Source organism: Alosa alosa, chromosome 12 (genome assembly GCF_017589495.1).
Source record: "Alosa alosa isolate M-15738 ecotype Scorff River chromosome 12, AALO_Geno_1.1, whole genome shotgun sequence".
Lineage (NCBI taxonomy): Eukaryota > Metazoa > Chordata > Actinopteri > Clupeiformes > Clupeidae > Alosa > Alosa alosa.
The window spans coordinates 34454920-34472813 of NC_063200.1; the positions used below are offsets into that span (position 1 = coordinate 34454920).

The 17894-nt window shown below is 41.0% G+C and overlaps 1 protein-coding gene across 1 annotated transcript in view; it reads left to right on the forward strand.

The window, feature by feature from the left end:
- Positions 1–17894, forward strand: part of arsb (arylsulfatase B) — a 139443-nt gene that overhangs the window by 3349 nt on the left and 118200 nt on the right. Inside the window, exon 2 of the mRNA XM_048258943.1 lies at positions 2589–2775. Coding sequence (XP_048114900.1) covers positions 2589–2775 — 187 coding nt within the window. The remainder of the gene's footprint in view (positions 1–2588; positions 2776–17894) is intronic.

The following is a 17894-nucleotide window of genomic DNA, read 5'->3' on the forward strand; positions in this document are numbered from 1 at the left end:
GATAACGATAACCGATATTTATTGGTTTGTTGTGACCGATACGATAACCGATAATATTACTCTTGAAAAAAAATTGTGAAAAGTGATTTGGGAAAGCATTTAATAAGCATAATTTTATTGCAGTAATTTTACCTACCACCAAATGATGGACAGAACTCATAATAGTCCTCAATAGTACAGCAGTCAACATAACAGTAGCCTAGCCCTACAGTATGTGTGGCTCCTTTAAGTGAACATGACGTCAGTGAATTGCGAGTGAGTGGCTAGAGAGTATGAATCGTTTTCATTTAGGACTAAACACTCATAAACGGCTCAGCTGGGAATAAGCTACAGTATAGCGACCAAATCAAAGTTTGTGAGGGAAACTTAGGTTTAGTTTCAACTGCGGGTAACTGAATAAAGCTGCAACTCCTCAGACTGTATCTTATGTCCGTCTACTCTGTTGCGCACAACCTGCTGCAGCAGAAATGAAAGGGGTTAGCCCCGAAGGTTTTAATAACTTATTATGATTCCTGCTTCAGTTCCAGACAGGTAATGGTTAGCATATTTCTAGGTAATAATACAAAACCCAAGCTAAAGTAATGCAAATATAATACTAAAACACAACTTAATATACCTTATGTACTTTCTGATTTATGTACTTTCGTCCCACTAACGAAGTTTGTTTATTTGTTTCCCGACCAGCGGTAAAGTGCAAACACATCAGCACAAGACGACTCTAGATAGGGCTGAGCTCCGCTCTGGTAAGGTTAAATGGCGGATCATTCACGAGAGGATTTTGAGATGCACAGATTCCCAAATGAACGCATATCCACAGCTGTGTTTTGCGAAGAAATTGCGGGAGGAAGTGAAAATTGCAAAAATAGTTGCGGTTTAAAAAAAAAAAAAAATTAATTGAGGGCAATTAAGGTTAGTAGCCTAAGACTAAAATCACACTGATCATCTTGATGCTTATTAAAAAGGATAAGTAAAGGTAAATAGTATGGTTTACAGAAAATCAAAGTAGGCCTAGGCTACTTTATTTGTGTAAATTCTTTGACTGGGGTAATTCACAAAGCAGTATAACCTTTCGTAGACCTGTCCAAAAAAGACAGCCCCCTAAAGAGATGGCATCATGTCACTATGTTTCAATACATTCATATATGTTGTAATTGGGGGCCAAGCAGCCCATAGAACCGTATGGTAAAAAGTTGGTAAATTTGGCACACTGATTGGGGACGGTCCCATGATTCATGTCACCAAGTTTCATGTCGGCAACTCAAACCCTCTAGCACCACCAACAGGCCAAAGTTGGACGTGCGTTCATGCACGTAACTTTTGACCTGTTGGTCCGATCAAAAGTCGGGTATTGTTGGAATCCTTGGACGAAGCCGAGTTCAACGCACCCTATGACGTCATTTTCCGCCATGATGGATTTTCCGCCATTTTGGATTTCATCAAAAACACTTAAAATGTATCAGGGGTCACATACTTTCTCTGATTCCCACCAATTTGACACAGATCATCTTCAGACCAAGCCTCACAAAAGTTATCACGTTTTGTCTTCAGAAGTATTACCGTTCGCCCGTAAAAGCCAATCAAAATCCGCCAAACAGGAAGTGAGCTCAATCAGGAGGACCCTCAAGAAATGTGGTGACCTTTGACCTCTAGGGGGCGCTGTAATTCACAAACATGCCTTTTGGCCTGTAGCTGCTGCTGTGCTTAGAATTAAATTGTACTAGTGGTGTCTGGTAATACTGTGAAAGGTCCTTAGATCAACTGAGGGCAACTTGTCACATCAATATAATTTATTCGGCCGCCATATTTGATTTGTTCAAAAACACCAACAATTTCGCACAGGTCACAAATTTCATCTGATCTTCACCAAAATTGGCACAGACCATCTTCAGACCATGCCTTGTCACTTCATTTATTTCTGTAACAATTGATAGAAGCGTGCCGCCCGTCACATCCAATCGAAATTTGTGGCTTAAGCCGCCAAACAGGAAGTGAGCTCATATCTCAACAATCGTTGCATGTATCAAAACCAAACTTGGTACATGGACTCATGACCCCATCAGGTGAATGCCGAATAAATTTTGTGACCTTTGACCTCTAGGGTCACTGCAATTAGCAAAAATGCATTTTGCCTTGTAACTTTTGATGTGCTAGACGTGAAACTTGCTTTGACAGCTTATGGCCACACATCTGATTGCAGCATTGAGCTAACAGCATTTCGTTGCCATGGTTACTCCGGCCTCTGCTTGGCCCCCTCATTGCTGCTTGCAGCTATATTTTAACATGATTTTTCTTTTTCATTTTATTTTCTTTTTTACTTTTTATTTATTAATTTGTTTGTTGTCTGTCTTGTATGTCTTGGTGTCACGGATATGCTGGCGACTACGCCGCTCCGTCCAGCATCTTTTGTGTTTGTTATTTTTTGTATTTGTCATGTTTTGGTGTCACGGGTACGCTGCTCGGTTCGGCATCTATTGTCTTTTGTTATGTGTCAACGACAATGTCTTATATGTGGAGCGCTTTGGGTTGCACTCTGTGCATGTTAAATGCGCTATACAAATAAAACTGACTTGACTTGTTTTTGTGTCCAGATCCACACTGGTATGCAGCACCAGATCATATGGCCATGCCAACCCTACTGTGTGCCACTGGAGGAAAAATTTCTGCCTGAAGTTCTGAAGGAGGCAGGCTATGCTACACATATGGTGGGCAAGTGGCACCTTGGCATGTACCGCAGAGAATGCATGCCCACTCATCGTGGGTTTGATTCCTTTTTTGGTGAGTGAAATGAGTGATTGAATAATGCAAATCTATAAAATTGTTACAGATATATTTGTTTTTGTTTTTTACTGCTGCGTCTTGTTAGATTCTCTGGTTGTTGCGTTGTCTTTTAGTTCTAATGTCTGTATTGAAGATGGTCAATAAAGCTTGACGGCGGGATCAGGATCGGCGATTAGATGATGATTTATTGTAGATGGTACAACAATGAATAATGGCACAAAGGCTGAGTCTCAAACAGTAAAACTGTGCAGAGTCTAACAGTTGTGGTTGTTATTAGAAGCGGCTGCTGAGCCTTCCGACAGAAGATGCTCCTCGGGTCGCTTCCTCGATCCGTCTCCGTGTCAAAACCTAAGACAAAGCCTGTTATACTACAACATACAAACGTCAATCATGCCAACGTGGCAGGTGCCAACCAGTGTACAAAACCCGGCCCTTGCCAGATGGAGATACTAGCCCGAATAGGCAGACATGAAGTGCAGGCAGCTTGAAAGAAAACTTAAAAACTGATTATGTTGCTGATGATTATCTCACATTCTAAGAGTTAAAAGAAAAGAAAACAAAGTCTTTTGGAAGTTCATGAAACCGGCCAGCAACAGTTCAGTTCAAAGGCAAAGTCTCTGTCCCAGATGTTGTCTGTGGCTCCCGGCAACCTCATAGGCACATGTGAAGTGAAAAGAAAGAGCAGTATCAGTTGAAGGATAGTCATGAAAACAACAGTGTATATATATATATATATATATATATATATATATATAATAATCTATTATAGGGGTGTAGCATCCTCCCAATCCTGGTCCCCCAGTGAGTCCCCGGTTAACCCGTTGCTGCGTGTTCAGCTCCCTTACGGGTGTCCCCAGAAACCCACCTCTAGAACCAGGACTACAGGATTACTCCCCCCTCTCGATCTACAGTAGCCATTTGTAGTCATTCTCGAAAATCGGCAATTGTAATTGTATCCCCAGATTAAACATTTCATATATCAGTAATCACACATATTTAATCATCAAAATCAATTATAAGACTTATCTAAGTCTAAAATTTTTCAAATTTTTTAAAAGTCCACTACCACAACACTGAGCATGTTCGGATTCTCAAAGGAAGATTCTACGCTCGGATCCCTAACCTTTCATTTCTCCTCTGACGTAATAAATTCCCCGTCAAAATGAAAGTCTCCCATGAATCTTCCCCCCTCTAGTTCACACCTCACCGCTAAAAGAAGATTGGCGGAAACTCAGATAGAATTCGTACCCTACCCAAGCGCGTCATGTTTCAGGCGGTTCTATTAGTTTGCAATGGCTCGCATGTATCCACTTTTCTCTCACCCTGGACCTTCACTGCCGACTATGTTATGGCAATCCACATCGGGGAATGATGTATTTCACAAGGACTTTGGCAGTGTGTAGTGCAATTCCAGATCATGCAGGGAATGCCTCAATCCACCTGGAGAACTTGCACAGGACAACCAGAACATCTTGGTAGCCTTTGCACTTGGGAAGAGTGATGTAATCTATCTGGAGAACTCTGAATAGTCCTGGTGGAGCTGGTGTCTTCAGCATTGGCAACTTAACCTTCTTGTCGTGATTGTTTTGCCGACAGGTGACACACCACTTGACGATGTCTGTGGCCGTTGCTGTTAACTTCGGTGACCACCAGACCTGTATGAATCTGTTCCTTATCTTCTCCACTCCCACGTGTCCAATCGAATGAATTTGCGCCGTCAGATATGGTAGAAGACTTTCTTGAGCCACTGTTCGTGTTCCAAACCTCCACAAGTTGTCATCATGGAGCTTTGCCGCATTTTCAATCCAAATCCATTTTTCTTCTCGGCTCGAGCTGTTCTGCATGTCTATGATGTTGGCCAAACTTTCCCGTTTTCCCCCTTCAGATGTTTCCTTGACCTTCTTTGTCACTCATCATGCATTTCTCATCGTCATTTTCAAAAATTTTCCTGTTACCGTTAGATCCGTCCGTGTTTCCATTTCAGTGTCCATTCTCGTTAGTCGTTTCGTTATCCCCTCCCTCTCTTTTTCTTGCAGCTGTTCTTGACACCGCATCTGCCATTGCATTGCCTCTTGCTTCAATGGTGTCTTGCCTTGTATGTGCCTTTACTTTGATCACTGCCAGTTCCTTTGGCAGCTGCATTTACATCAACAATTCTGCCACAATCTGTCCGTTCTTGATGGGACATTGTTTCACACACAGAGGTGGTTTTCCAGTCAGTCTGACAGGTTCCATTTCCAACAGTCCACAGTCATTCCTTCCCTTAGCCCATGCAGGATGTTCCAGGAGATCCTCTCTTTTTAGCCTTCTCAGGTTCCACAAGACTTCTCCATCTCCTTCTCCAATGGTGATTAGGGCTGTCTGCTACAGACTGCATTTTTCTCCGGTTGGTCCACCAGGTATTTTGTGTTTCTCCAATAGGTTGGATGAAAAGACTAAGTTCAGCACCAGTATCAATCAAGAATTCAATTTTGATGTGTTCTTCAAGCAAGGCAGTAGCATAGAGGGTCTTGTCAGTTCTCGCTGGTTGGTAAAGCACAGACACGCCGTCGGTGGTGGCTACTGTGCACACAGGGCATATGAGTGCCTCATCAGCTGACTCATCCCAGGCATCCCAGTCCTCCATCGCTGGCCTGGTTTTCATTATCTTTGGCCTTGTTACCGGAGCAGTTGCTCCCTGGGCAGCATTGGATGTAGATGCCCCATCATTTACTGGTGCAGGTGGGGGTGAGGGAGGTGGGGGTGGGTGAGGTAAAGAGTTGACAGGTGGGGGTAGGGGTGGTGGGGTAGGGAAAGAGTTGACAGGTGGGTGAGGTGGGTAAGGGCTTGTAGCCAGTGGCATTGGTAACAACAATGGGGGAGTGGGGGTAGGCCCAGTGGCATTGGGTAGCCAGTGGCATTGGTAACAACAATGGGGGAGTGGGGGGTAGGCCCAGTGGCATTGGGTAGCCATCCTGGATTGGAACAGTTTGATGATGGTTGGTTGCAGACGTTGTTCCTTGTCTTTGTGGATTGTAGAAAGCAGTGGCTGCTGATGGGGCCAGAATGATTTGTTTTGTGTCACCTGCTGGCTGTTGATCAGGTGGGGTGCTGTTTCTTGGCCCATGTGGGGTTCCCATAACAGCAGCATTCTGTCCAATGAAGCTGTCTTTATCAATGTCCACTGCACTTCTAGATGTCTCCACCATGGCATATGACGCTGTTGAGTCCAAGTCAGGCAGAGTCGGATTGAAGCGGGTGCTTTGTTGCGACCCCCGCCCACAATAGGTGCTGGTGTGTATGGGAGGAGTTGGCTCCTCCCCGTTGAGTGGGCCTCTGTGACCACTCCTCTTCGCCTCATTCCACTCTGTTCTGGCAACACATCCGCTTCCATGAGTTGTTCCTCCAAATCACGTCTGTCCATCTCTGTTCTCCAAATCCTGTCTCGGACCTCTCTAATTCCGACTTCTCTATTTTTCTTTCTCAAATTTGCCCAATTGTAATTTCACTGCCATCCAATCTGACACATAGTCTTGTATCTCAGCTAAGGCCTGCAACTTAGTTTTCCTACCAAGAACCATATCTGGATTGTGCTAATATCAAATCATTAAATATTAAATTGTACTATGTGTTTCGTGCAGTGACGTGATCCTTTTAAATATATTTTTTTTATATTTTCCTGTGATGTGGTAGTGATATAGTGACAACTTTGCACTTTGAAAATTTGGTGAGTAATTTGTTCGCCTCTCAATTGTTCACAAGTTGTTTATCTCCTTATTTTTTTTTTTTCACACTCACACGCTCCCGCCAGGAAACACGCTCTCTCTCTATCTCTCTCGCTCCGTAACATGACCCTTGGTAAGTTATTTTACTCACAGCATGAAGCCACAACAATAAATTTCACCAGTGTCAGTTCCACTTAACTCAGACTGTTTCTTTTCTCCCCAAACGGCTGGACAATGATACAAATTAATGTCTCTCACACCTTTAACAATCTCTCGTTAAATTCACAGTTGACCTAGTCAACAAAAAAATCCCTATCCCACTTTTCAATTACTGCACAACCAAAACACCCCACTCTGGTGATTATGTCTCCTTTCGTCTCGATTTCGTATCACTGTAGCACTAAGTTTAGTCCTAGGCCATTAAACTAAACAAAGACCGTTGAGATACAACCACACAGTTCACTCAGCAAAATAATGACTGTAGCAACTCCTCCTATTTTCTCATTGGCACACGCACAGCATTTATCTCATAAAACTCACACAGCTTAACATGTAATGGCAGTACAGAAAAAGAAAAGATTTAATCCCCCAAGCTTGTCCGTAAGTTAATCGATTACTACTTTTAATTCGTTCACGAATCTATCCAATTACCCAAAATATGTGTACACTTTGACCTTTTACTTTTTTCCAGAAAACTTCTTATATCAAATGACATCTAGAGCTCATCAATCATTGATATAGGTATGTTACTTGTCAAAACACTAAATGACACAAACTTCAATACTCTCATTAATGTGCAGCTTTTAATTTCTAATTTATCTAATAAATTAGCTTTACTTTGGTTCTTTTTCCCGCATAAAGGAGTAAAGACTTTTTGCTTTCACCTGGTCAGAATGTCTTCACTGCATGCAGGGTGCGCAGTGCAGCAGTGTTTCCCCTCTTGGCAGGCTTCCAGCCGGGATTCAGTCACGTCAATCAGGGTGCCAAGATGGACTCTTCTTACAGATGTTCAAAATCCAAAATCTGCCCCGAAGTCTCTTTGAACCCGTTGGATGTTCTCGTCTTCCATCTCCTCTTTGCGATTCGGGTCCACGATAACCAAATGTTGTCGTCTTTCTTCTCCTTTTGCGAGAAGGGTCACGGCACCAAATGTTAGATTCTCTGGTTGTTGCGTTGTGTTTTAGTTCTAATGTCTGTATTGTAGTGTTAATTTAGTCCTAGTCTTAGTCTTGTGACGAAATGTCCTTTTTAGTCTTTGTCATATTTAGTCATTCAAATATCATTTTTGTTAAGTTTTAGTTGACTAAAAGTCTCGTCGTTTTAGTCAAAAGAAAACTAAAGGTATCTTAGTCTTAGTCAGTTTTAGTCAACACATTTTATTTATTTTTTTTATAACAAATTATTTCTGATAACCATTTGAGTCAAATAGTGTTTCACACATCTCAATTTTCCAACAATATTGTGTGTCCACAGGGCTACTCGTCTGTTATAATTACTCATTCTGATTTTTTGTCAGTCAGTATGTTTACATGCACAGGTAAGTCGAGCTACAGTTATAGCTCGGCTAGGATTTGACCGTAGACAGTAAATATTTGACTGGACCACTGTCATATTCGTAGACCGCAGCCACAGGGTTGCAGCAACAGCACGTAGACTAGCCTACAGGAAAGCTGTTGCGTATGAACTCATTCGGAATATTTTGAAAACGTAACAGCTAGATATTCTGTCTTCTCATTTTGTAGATGAAAATGAAGAGAGATTTTATCTTAGTTTTTATTTCATGCAAAACATTTTAGTCGTCTTTTTTCGTCAACAATAATGCATCTTAAGATAGTCTTGGTCAGTGTTTCGTCTTGTCTTAGTCATGAAAAAAAAAGGTCGTTGACGAACATATTTCCTCTCGTCTCGTCTGACGAAATTAACACGACTATATTGAAGATGGTCAATAAAGCTTGACGGCGGGATCAGGATCGGCGATTAGATGATTTATTGTAGATGGTACAACAATGAATAACAGCACACAGGCTAAGTCTCAAACAGTAAAACTAATCTAAACGACTAATTAAAAAAAAATCAAGTGTTCCATTAGACTATAGTATACTGTAGCCTAGTGGACACTGTATAGACACAATTCACCATACTGTGTTAATACAGTGCATGAAAATGCACTGTACTGTTCTTCCTAGACGACTTCTTCTTCTAACGCGTTTAATGCAGCTTCAACAGCTTAACGTAGAAACTTCTTTCAAACTGTGTTCCGTAAGTCTTATTTAGGACGTGTGCTTTGTATTTTTCATCTTTGTAACTTTTTTTTACTTTTTAACCCTTTGATGCCTGTAACATTCCATTTTCAGTGCTGAATGACCACCTCACAGACAAAATACATATTTCTCGAATATATTATATCCCACCAATGAAATATACATATAATTTTACTGGGGCTGTAACGATACACCAACCTCACGATTCGGTTTGTATCATGATTTTTGACCCACGGTTTGATACAAACCTCCTTTTTTTTTTTTTTTTTTTTTTTTTTTTGGGGGTAGACATTTTATTAAATAACATTTTAATAGCCTACCTTAGAACATCAGAGGATTACAGTATAATATATCTATATTATTTTATATCCTGATATGAAAAGATTTTACTGCATGCCTGATATTTATGACAGCACACTTTATGCAGGTTAGCCTATAGCCTAGGCCTACTATTTTTATTACAACTCTACCTGTTTAATTCAACTGTCCGGTTGAAGCCTGGAAATATTGTAAACAAAGTAGCATAGTTGGCTAGCTTATCATAGTCTACTGATTGGACTGTTCAGTTTCCCCATGTGTGTTTAAGTTTCAAGGTAATACTTGTTCTCCTTGGGACAGGCCCTTTTGGGAAACGTTGGTATTGAGATGATCAGTCAACTTGAATGCAAAATTTTTAAACAAATATGTGCAGCATGCTAATGATACTAAGCGGATTTAATAGTAATTTAGCTAGTCGTCTTCTACAGGTAAGCGTCCTTTCTTTCACGATTGTGAATGGTTTATTTGGATTGTGTTAGCTGAGTCGCGCGTGTTCATATTGAGCAGGGGAGTGAGGGAGAGCGAGAGAGAGCGGGAAGGAGAGGGGGTTTACATGTATACTTCTATACGGTTTGGTAAAGTTGAACACAGTCTACAGTGAAAGCAAGCAAGAGGTATAAAATTATTATTAAGTGTGCTTGCAAAGCAGCACACTTATTGTTCTTCTTATTAGGGGTCTGAGCAGCGTAGCTTCAGGACCCCTATTGTTTCTGTACCGTTCATTTTTGGCCAAAATTCTGTAAAAGTCATACTGCAGCCTAAACCGTAACTCCAAAACTCTTGAAATTTTCAGGTATGGTTACCAGTACCCCCCTCTACCCATAACCCAACATTTGGGGTACTGCACCCAAAGGTGGCGCTATTGGAAAAAAAGTTTATGCTAATTTCTCCTTACCAGATTGACCTAGACTCAAAATTCTTTCATAATATTAATCTCTAAACTTAGATGCATCTTTTTGGCTTATGGTCTAAATGGTCTAAAAATGTTTACTTTTGACACAATTTCATGGAAAAGCCAAACATTATAAAAAGTTTCACACTCTTCAAAAACAATTAAATCTTCACCAAAATTCTCACAGACAATGTTTAGACCAAGCCTCACAAAAGTTATCGCTCAGAATTTTGATATTTTGTTCCATTTCAAAGATATAGGCCAATAAAGTTAGACCACTTAGGCCGTTTTTCCTAGATCACCTATATTCCTATAAACATAAGTCCTAGAAACTTCACATTTTCAAGTATTGTTACCAGTACCCCCCACTACCCATAACCCACAATTTGGGTACTGCACCCAAAGGTGGCGCTCTTGTCAAAAATGCTTATTTCTCCTTACCAGATTGACCTAGACTCAAAATTCTTTCATCATATTAATCTCTACATTCAGATGCATCTTTTTCACCCTGGTCTTATAAAATTAAAAATGTTTACTTTTGCCACAATTTCAGAGAAACGCCAAACATCATAAGTTTCACAGGCTTCAAAAATCATCAAATCTTCACCAAAATTTTCACAGACAATGTTTAGACAAAGCCTCACAGAAGTTATCAAAAGAATTTGGATATGTTGTTCCATTTCAGAGATATAGACCAATAAAGTTCGACCACTCAGCCCATTTCTCCTATATCCCCTATATTCCTATATGAGTACATTTTTTTTCCTTGGAGAACAACCATACAACCATCATTATGTGGATACCATTAACAGTGCACATTTTCAGATCTGTACTCTTTTTTTTTTTTTATAAAGCCCTTAATTCTATTGTCAAATGTATGCTAGGAATTTTCTTGATGTTGTGTGTTTGCCAACACACATTTTCACCATGTGAATGTGACTGCCAAATATGTACAGTAGGATTGTCAGTGGCTCAATGGGATAATGCCTAGTGCTGGTGTAGTTGAGAGTTTGAATCCCCGCTACTGCTTTAGGCTCTAGCTCGAATACTATTGGTTATTGAAGATTCACACCATTGAACAGCACCTGAATGACATCAGGCAATCAACATACACAGTCGTTAGTTGCCAAGAATCAGAATGCCGGGACTATCTATTACATTTAGGGGAACTTCTTTGTTTACTATTTTTCCTTCATCATTATGTCTATCATATTTATTTTTCATCCATTAGTGTTCATCTCTACAAATGTCTAATTGCCCCAGAATTTCAAAAAGTTGTCAGGTGTACTCTTTTAGGGAAGCCCTTCATTTTATTGTCAAATGTATGCTTGGAGTTTTTCTTGTTGTGTGTTTACCAATACACATTATTACTATGTGAATGTGACTGGCCAACATGTAGGGTTGACAGTGGCTCAGTGGGATAATGCTTTGGACTGGTGATCCTTAGGTTGAGAGTTCAAATCCCACTTGAAGCATTAGTGTTAGAATACTGTTGGGTTGTGGATGTTGGCATACTACAATAGAATGCTGTACGGTTGTGGAGGTTAGCACACTATAACATTACAGCTACTTGTCAATATGGACTTGTAGTGCAAGGCAAGTATAAATATAATTATAGGCTGTTTATCTTATTGACTCCGACACAGCTGTAGCCTATAATTATTTGTTATTCTTATAATATTTGTCATTTCTTATACATATTTAGTCGGTTCTTCCACTTGACAGAACAACTCTATCGGTTAAGGATGTCACACATGAAACAATGCTGCAGAAACACGAAAATACGACTGAGTTTAGTAGGCTATAATTTTCAGTTCCTGTTTATCTATTGCACGATGGGTAATGATTTAAAGGAATCGTGTTGCAGTCTTGTAAATAGTGACCCTGCAAGATCCCTAGTCATTGCAAAATCATAGTCTGTGACTTAAAACTCTACTACTTGTCTTTAGATGTGAGGGGGTCTGAGACTGTAGTCTTTCAAAAATCTTTTCCAAATCTTTGCTAATCTTTCCAAAGTCTGTCAGTGTAAGGAGGGCTGAGATGGATCTTTGTTTGGTTTTAACAATAAGGTCATAGCTGCTGTATTTCAGATTATTCATTTTAAGCAAAGAACATTTCTGATACACTTTTTGGCCAGATGGTGGCGCTATATTAGGCATGTGAATTACACATGTGAATATCCTCACAACAATGATATCCAATATTTTGCAAAGTTTAAGATCAACCAATAAAGGCATTACCAATTTCTGGCACATTTTCCTGCTTGGCCAGGTGGTGGCGCTATGCCAGGCAGGCCCATAGGGTCTCTGGATATCATCATAATTATAATATGTATTAACCTGAGACGTTTCAGACCATTCATTCAAAGCCTAGAACATTTCTGGCATATTTCTTGTTTGGCCTGATGGTGGCGCTATGCTAGGCATGTGAATTATATGTGTGAATATGATCACAATAATGATATCCAATATTGTATAAAGTTTCAGATCAATCACTTAAAGCATTGTCCATTTCTGGCACATTTCCTACTTGGCCAGGTGGTGGCGCTATGCCAGGCAGGCCCATTGGGTGTCTGGATATCATCATAATCATAATATCTATTAACCTGAAGTTTCAGACCATTCATTCAATGCACTGTGACTTTATGACACATTTCCTGTTTATATGGTGAGATATTATAAGCATGACATATTACAACATATCAAAAATCCCTTCGCAATTTAAAATCCGCAACATCTTGGCATCATATTTGCCAAATTTCACATGAATCTGACAAACCGTCTAGGAGGAGTATGTTAAAATTGATCATGTGACATCAGTGTAATTGTCATTCTTTCTGTTGCCAGGTTGTGGCGCTATGCCAAATATGCATTATATGCATGCGAATATCATCACTCCCATGGTACTCAAAGACCTGTGAAATTTAAAACATTTCAAGCCATGCACATGAATCGGATCAACCGTCTAGGAGGAGTATGTTAAAATTGATTATGTCCACAATGCACAAAATCCCAATTACCTCACTTCCTGTGGGCGTGGCTAATGGCATGTTACTAGGCGTGTTCGACTTGAGGCAGATCTGTGCAGATCTGACTTGATGTGATGCATGCTGGGTTGAACACAATGCATACTGGGATGGACGCAATGCTTGCTAGTTAGAAATTCTGTCCAACTTCTGTCAGCCGGGGAGGGACTTACCACTGTGACACCATGTCACATGACCTTAAAATATCGCGGGAGTCTTAGCCTGCAGACAGATCTTGCAGTTGCCTTCCATGAGCTGCACCAGCTAAAACACGCCCTCATGACGTCAGTTCAAAGACGTGATAGGGCCATTTGGGAGGAATGCCCTCATGACTATTATGACGGGAGTCTCATGCTGCTTCTTTATGTTGGAATATGCGAAAATAAACAGAAATCGAAGGGATACCTTCTTATACGTGACTTCTGCAACAATGGTAGGCTAGCCTACTGAAAACGTTTGGACATTCTGTTATTTTCTGCTGTTGGCTAAATAGATAGACACACATATAGGGGAAACACTTGATATTGAATTTATGTGCTACAATGCAGGCCTGTTAACACGCCCAGGGCCAAGCTCTTGTACCTAACTGCTTTGCGTGACACCTGATGTGTGTGCCAAATTTCAAGACTTTTCACCCATCTTAACCACCTCAAAAAAGGAAAACGCCCTGAGACAAAGTTAGTATAATAATAATAATAATAATCCTTACAAAAACAATAGGGCCTTGCGCCCGTCGGTGCTCGGACCCTAATAATAATGACCATTCAATCAATAATATAATAACAATAACAATAACATGGTAAGACTACATTAAGGAGAATATCAATAATAAACAACGTCAAATTAATCAACAGCCTATAATGAAAATAAAACAGTACTACTGCATACATTACAAACCATAACGTATAAGAAGTGCTTAAAAGACCAAAATCTATCACAAGAACGAAGAGCACTGGGCAACTCATTCCACCAACATGGAAGCACTGAGGAAAAGAGTCTTGACCTTTTTGACCTAGCATTTAAGACTGGTCGACACAACAGACGCTCATCAGAAGACCGCAGTGGGCGGTTGGGGATGTATATCTTGATCATTGAATTAAAATAACAAGGAGCAGATCCAGTCAGTGTCCTATAGGCCAAAGTGAGAGATTTAAATTTAATTCTGGCTACTGTAGGGAGCCAATGGAGAGTAACTAGGAGAGGAGTTACAATGTGTCCTCTTTGGCTGATTGAAGACCAGTCGTGTTGCAGCATTCTGAATGATATATCAAACAAAAGAAATAAAAAACATTCAATATTGATTTAGTATCAACCAATAATTATTCTGATATTAATATTCTTCTAATGTCTACATCTTTGTGTTGGCTACTGTTAAATACTAAGCAATGGCCTCTGACTTTTAAATACCAAGGCAGTTAAATGACCGTGGTATAGTCTACGTGATACACAGGACTACACAGTAAACCCGTTTTAAAAAGCATCATTATCTCAGTGTACCCATTTAAAATAGGCAAGGATACGTATTTAATAACATTTGGGGTTGCTCACAGTATACCCACCACTACTACTAACTAACTAGACTACACCATTGGTTAAATGGCGCATTGCAATTTACAATGTGTGTGAGTTCAGGGACATACAGAAAGTTGAAGTTTGGGTGACATCAATAAAGAAAATAGAAACAAAGGGATGTGTACAGCCTCAAATATGAATGATGTCACATTAATAGAAGGTTCAGAGCAGCGGCAGACCTTTCTTGGTGCCACACAAGTTATTGAAAGTCATGTGTTTTCAGAACGTAGTGGTGCTGTGCCATGTCCCATGTATAAGGGGCTTCAGGTTGATCCAGTGACAGTGGGTGATGATGTCAGGGAGATGGATGTCAGGGGAGAAAGGGGGAGGACATGCCACCTCAGACCACCCCAGCCAAACCACTTCACGTAGGCATAACCTTGCAGACTAATGTAGACCATGGAGACCACCTTGCCGCCACCTCCAGTACATTCAGCCATCACCCATATCTTATCTGCAAAAAGGAAAGTTATAATAAAGTTAGTCAGACAATTTTACCACATTACATCTAATCAGGCATTCAACACCACTAGTAATACCAATTAATTAAATATATGTGTGCAATAAACTTCACAGCCTACCTAATGTTAACTACACATTTAAATATGCGGTGTGAATGTTATTAACTTGCGTCAGCTTGAAAAATAACGTTATCAGTATGACTGATTATGGATTAGATGACAAACTAAGGTCTTTCTCAAACAGACCTCTCAAGTCTCACGCATTGAGCATGAGACACACGCATTTCAATGACTTCACACGCTCACACGCCACACATGGCATTTCTCACTCCGAAAAATTATTAACTTGCCCGCACAGAAGTTTCTAAGGGCTATATTTTACAAACGTGTCACACAACGTTGCTGTTCAGCGCTCATTCAGTTCAGAGAGCTGCTGTTCAGTTACTAACCTATCGGCCAATCAGAAAATAGGATTTCTCAACCAATCAGGAAATAGTTTAGTTTTGATGCGGGTCCGCAACGTGGAGACTGCTGGTCTGCGGAGTCGTGGAGTGAAATTAGGCCCGGTGCTTTGTCTGATAATTTGCTGCGCAGTTGATCAAGGGGACCGACAAAAACTGAAACTAATCGATAACGTTGGTATGCTATTTAATTGTTTAACGACACTTAATAGAACAACGTTGATTTTTGGAACTTCCATAGAAACAGAGCAGAGACTGTATAATATACTGTATAGCACTGAGTAGGCCTATTGTATAGTCAAATTTGAATATAACGTGGCCTTTCTATCTGTTAAAGATCAACAGATCAATGATTTACGCCTATCTGCTCGCCAAAAAAAGCTGGTATTGTGTTTTCTGAATCCTTACATTCAGGCATTCAAATTAAACTTCATTAAAAAACATGTATTTTTTCCCTCCATTTCCTACCAATGTATGATGCTTGCATGAGGGAAACATCCCAAAACAATAGCACCCATATAATTCTTGCATCCATGCAAAAGCAAAAGCATCATGCAACCATGCAAAAGCAATGAAACTAATTATATCTTACATTAGTAAAGCAGTCCTCTGATGTGCATGTCACAAAACATTTAAGTGAAAGTGCATGTATAACAATATAGGCATAATAATGATTGTGATGATCATAATGACAATTTGATTTGGAGGGAGTGGGGTTGGGTATGTGTAGATGAGCCCTATGACCCCAAAGTCTGCCATGACTGGGCCTCAGGTCAAAGAAGTTTGAGAAAGGCTGGTCTACATAACCTGCATCAGATTGAGATTTGCAGTGATGCGCCTGAAGGCACGGGTTGAGGACCCAGTCAGTTACGTCACAATATGCACATTTATTTAAATTCATACCTACGTAGTCACCATGACCAAAATTGTACTTTTTGTTTTTACTTTGAATCTTGAAAAAAAAATATTGACCCACCTACCGATTTTTTTTTTTTTGGCTGTTACTGCAAACAAGAATATTTTTAAGGATAGCCTCATGACTGTAAAAAATGGCTGACATTGAACTACAGTGCTTTAAATGGGAGGCCCCAGTATCAGTCATCAAGGCATCAAAATCTGCCACAAACACTTACAACACACAACATCACTCATAAACACACACACACACACGGACAGAATCACCACTGTTCAAGAGACCATTTTGGGGCTAAATGTGCTTTTTCTCATTTGGTTGTTTTCTGTTTGTTTATAGAGCAGAATGAGCCACTGCTGTTCAAAGGGCCCATTTGGGTGAAATTATTATTATAATTTATGTTATTTATTATTATTTACTATAGGGTTCTAGAATAAATAAAACAGTGTGTTTGAAATAATGGAATCTGTGCTCCCTCATGAAGCTGGGTGTCATGAGCTCTCTCTCTGCCTGGTAACACGCGCTGATTAAAGTCTGATGACCTCCACCTGTTCCTGCTCTGCTCTGCCTCACCCCTCGTTTACCTACCAGCTGCACTGCATTCACCACTCATCATGCCCGTATATAAAGCCTTGCTTTTCAGTCCACACTTGTCAGATCGCCTGCAAACCCGCACCAGTTACCTGCCTGTCTTGGAAAAACGACTCTTACTCTTTGCCTGTGAACCCAGACCCGCCGACTACTTCTTTGATCTCCAGCCCCGTAATCTTGACCTGCCTTCCGTCTCTCTTCTACTAATACAGCCTAGCCCTTGACTGTACTGCTGCTTCGTTTCAATTGCTGTTTGTGTGTGTTTTCCCCAGGACTTCCCCGGATCATCCAGCTCCTGCCATTGCTGCTCGCTATTGGGGAACACACACACGCAGACTCTTGGAACTCCCGAACCCCTGTAACCCCCAACCCTTAAATAAACATTCTAACGTGACGCTTTTGTGGTCCTCGCCCTGTTTGGTGTCTGACAGTACGATCTGACCAAACATGGACCCAGCGCACGGGTCGAACCAGCATGGAAACCGATTTTAACCAGAACCACCCACCGCCATGCAACGCCTGGAAGAGACTGAGAGAGAGGCAAACCGCAACACTGCTGACACTGCCTCCCTACTTCAAGCCGCCTACCAACAGCTTCAGCAGTTCCAGCAGCAGCAACAGCAACAACTTGCAATGATCATTCAACTTCTCACCGCCCAGCACCCGAAGTCTCCTGCCCAGTCCACTGCTGCCGCGGGCTGCCGGAGCCCCAGAACCCAGGATCGGCAACCCAGAGCGGTTCAGCGGCGACCCAACCCAGCTACTGGCGCTCCTGATGAGCTGCCGCGGTCCAGTTTACCCTGCAACCCAGGACTTTTGCCACTGAAGGGCGAGGGTCGGTTACGTGATCACTCACCTGACGGGCCGAAGCTCGACTCTGGGGAACGGGCGGAGTTCGAGCGCCAGACCCCAGCATGT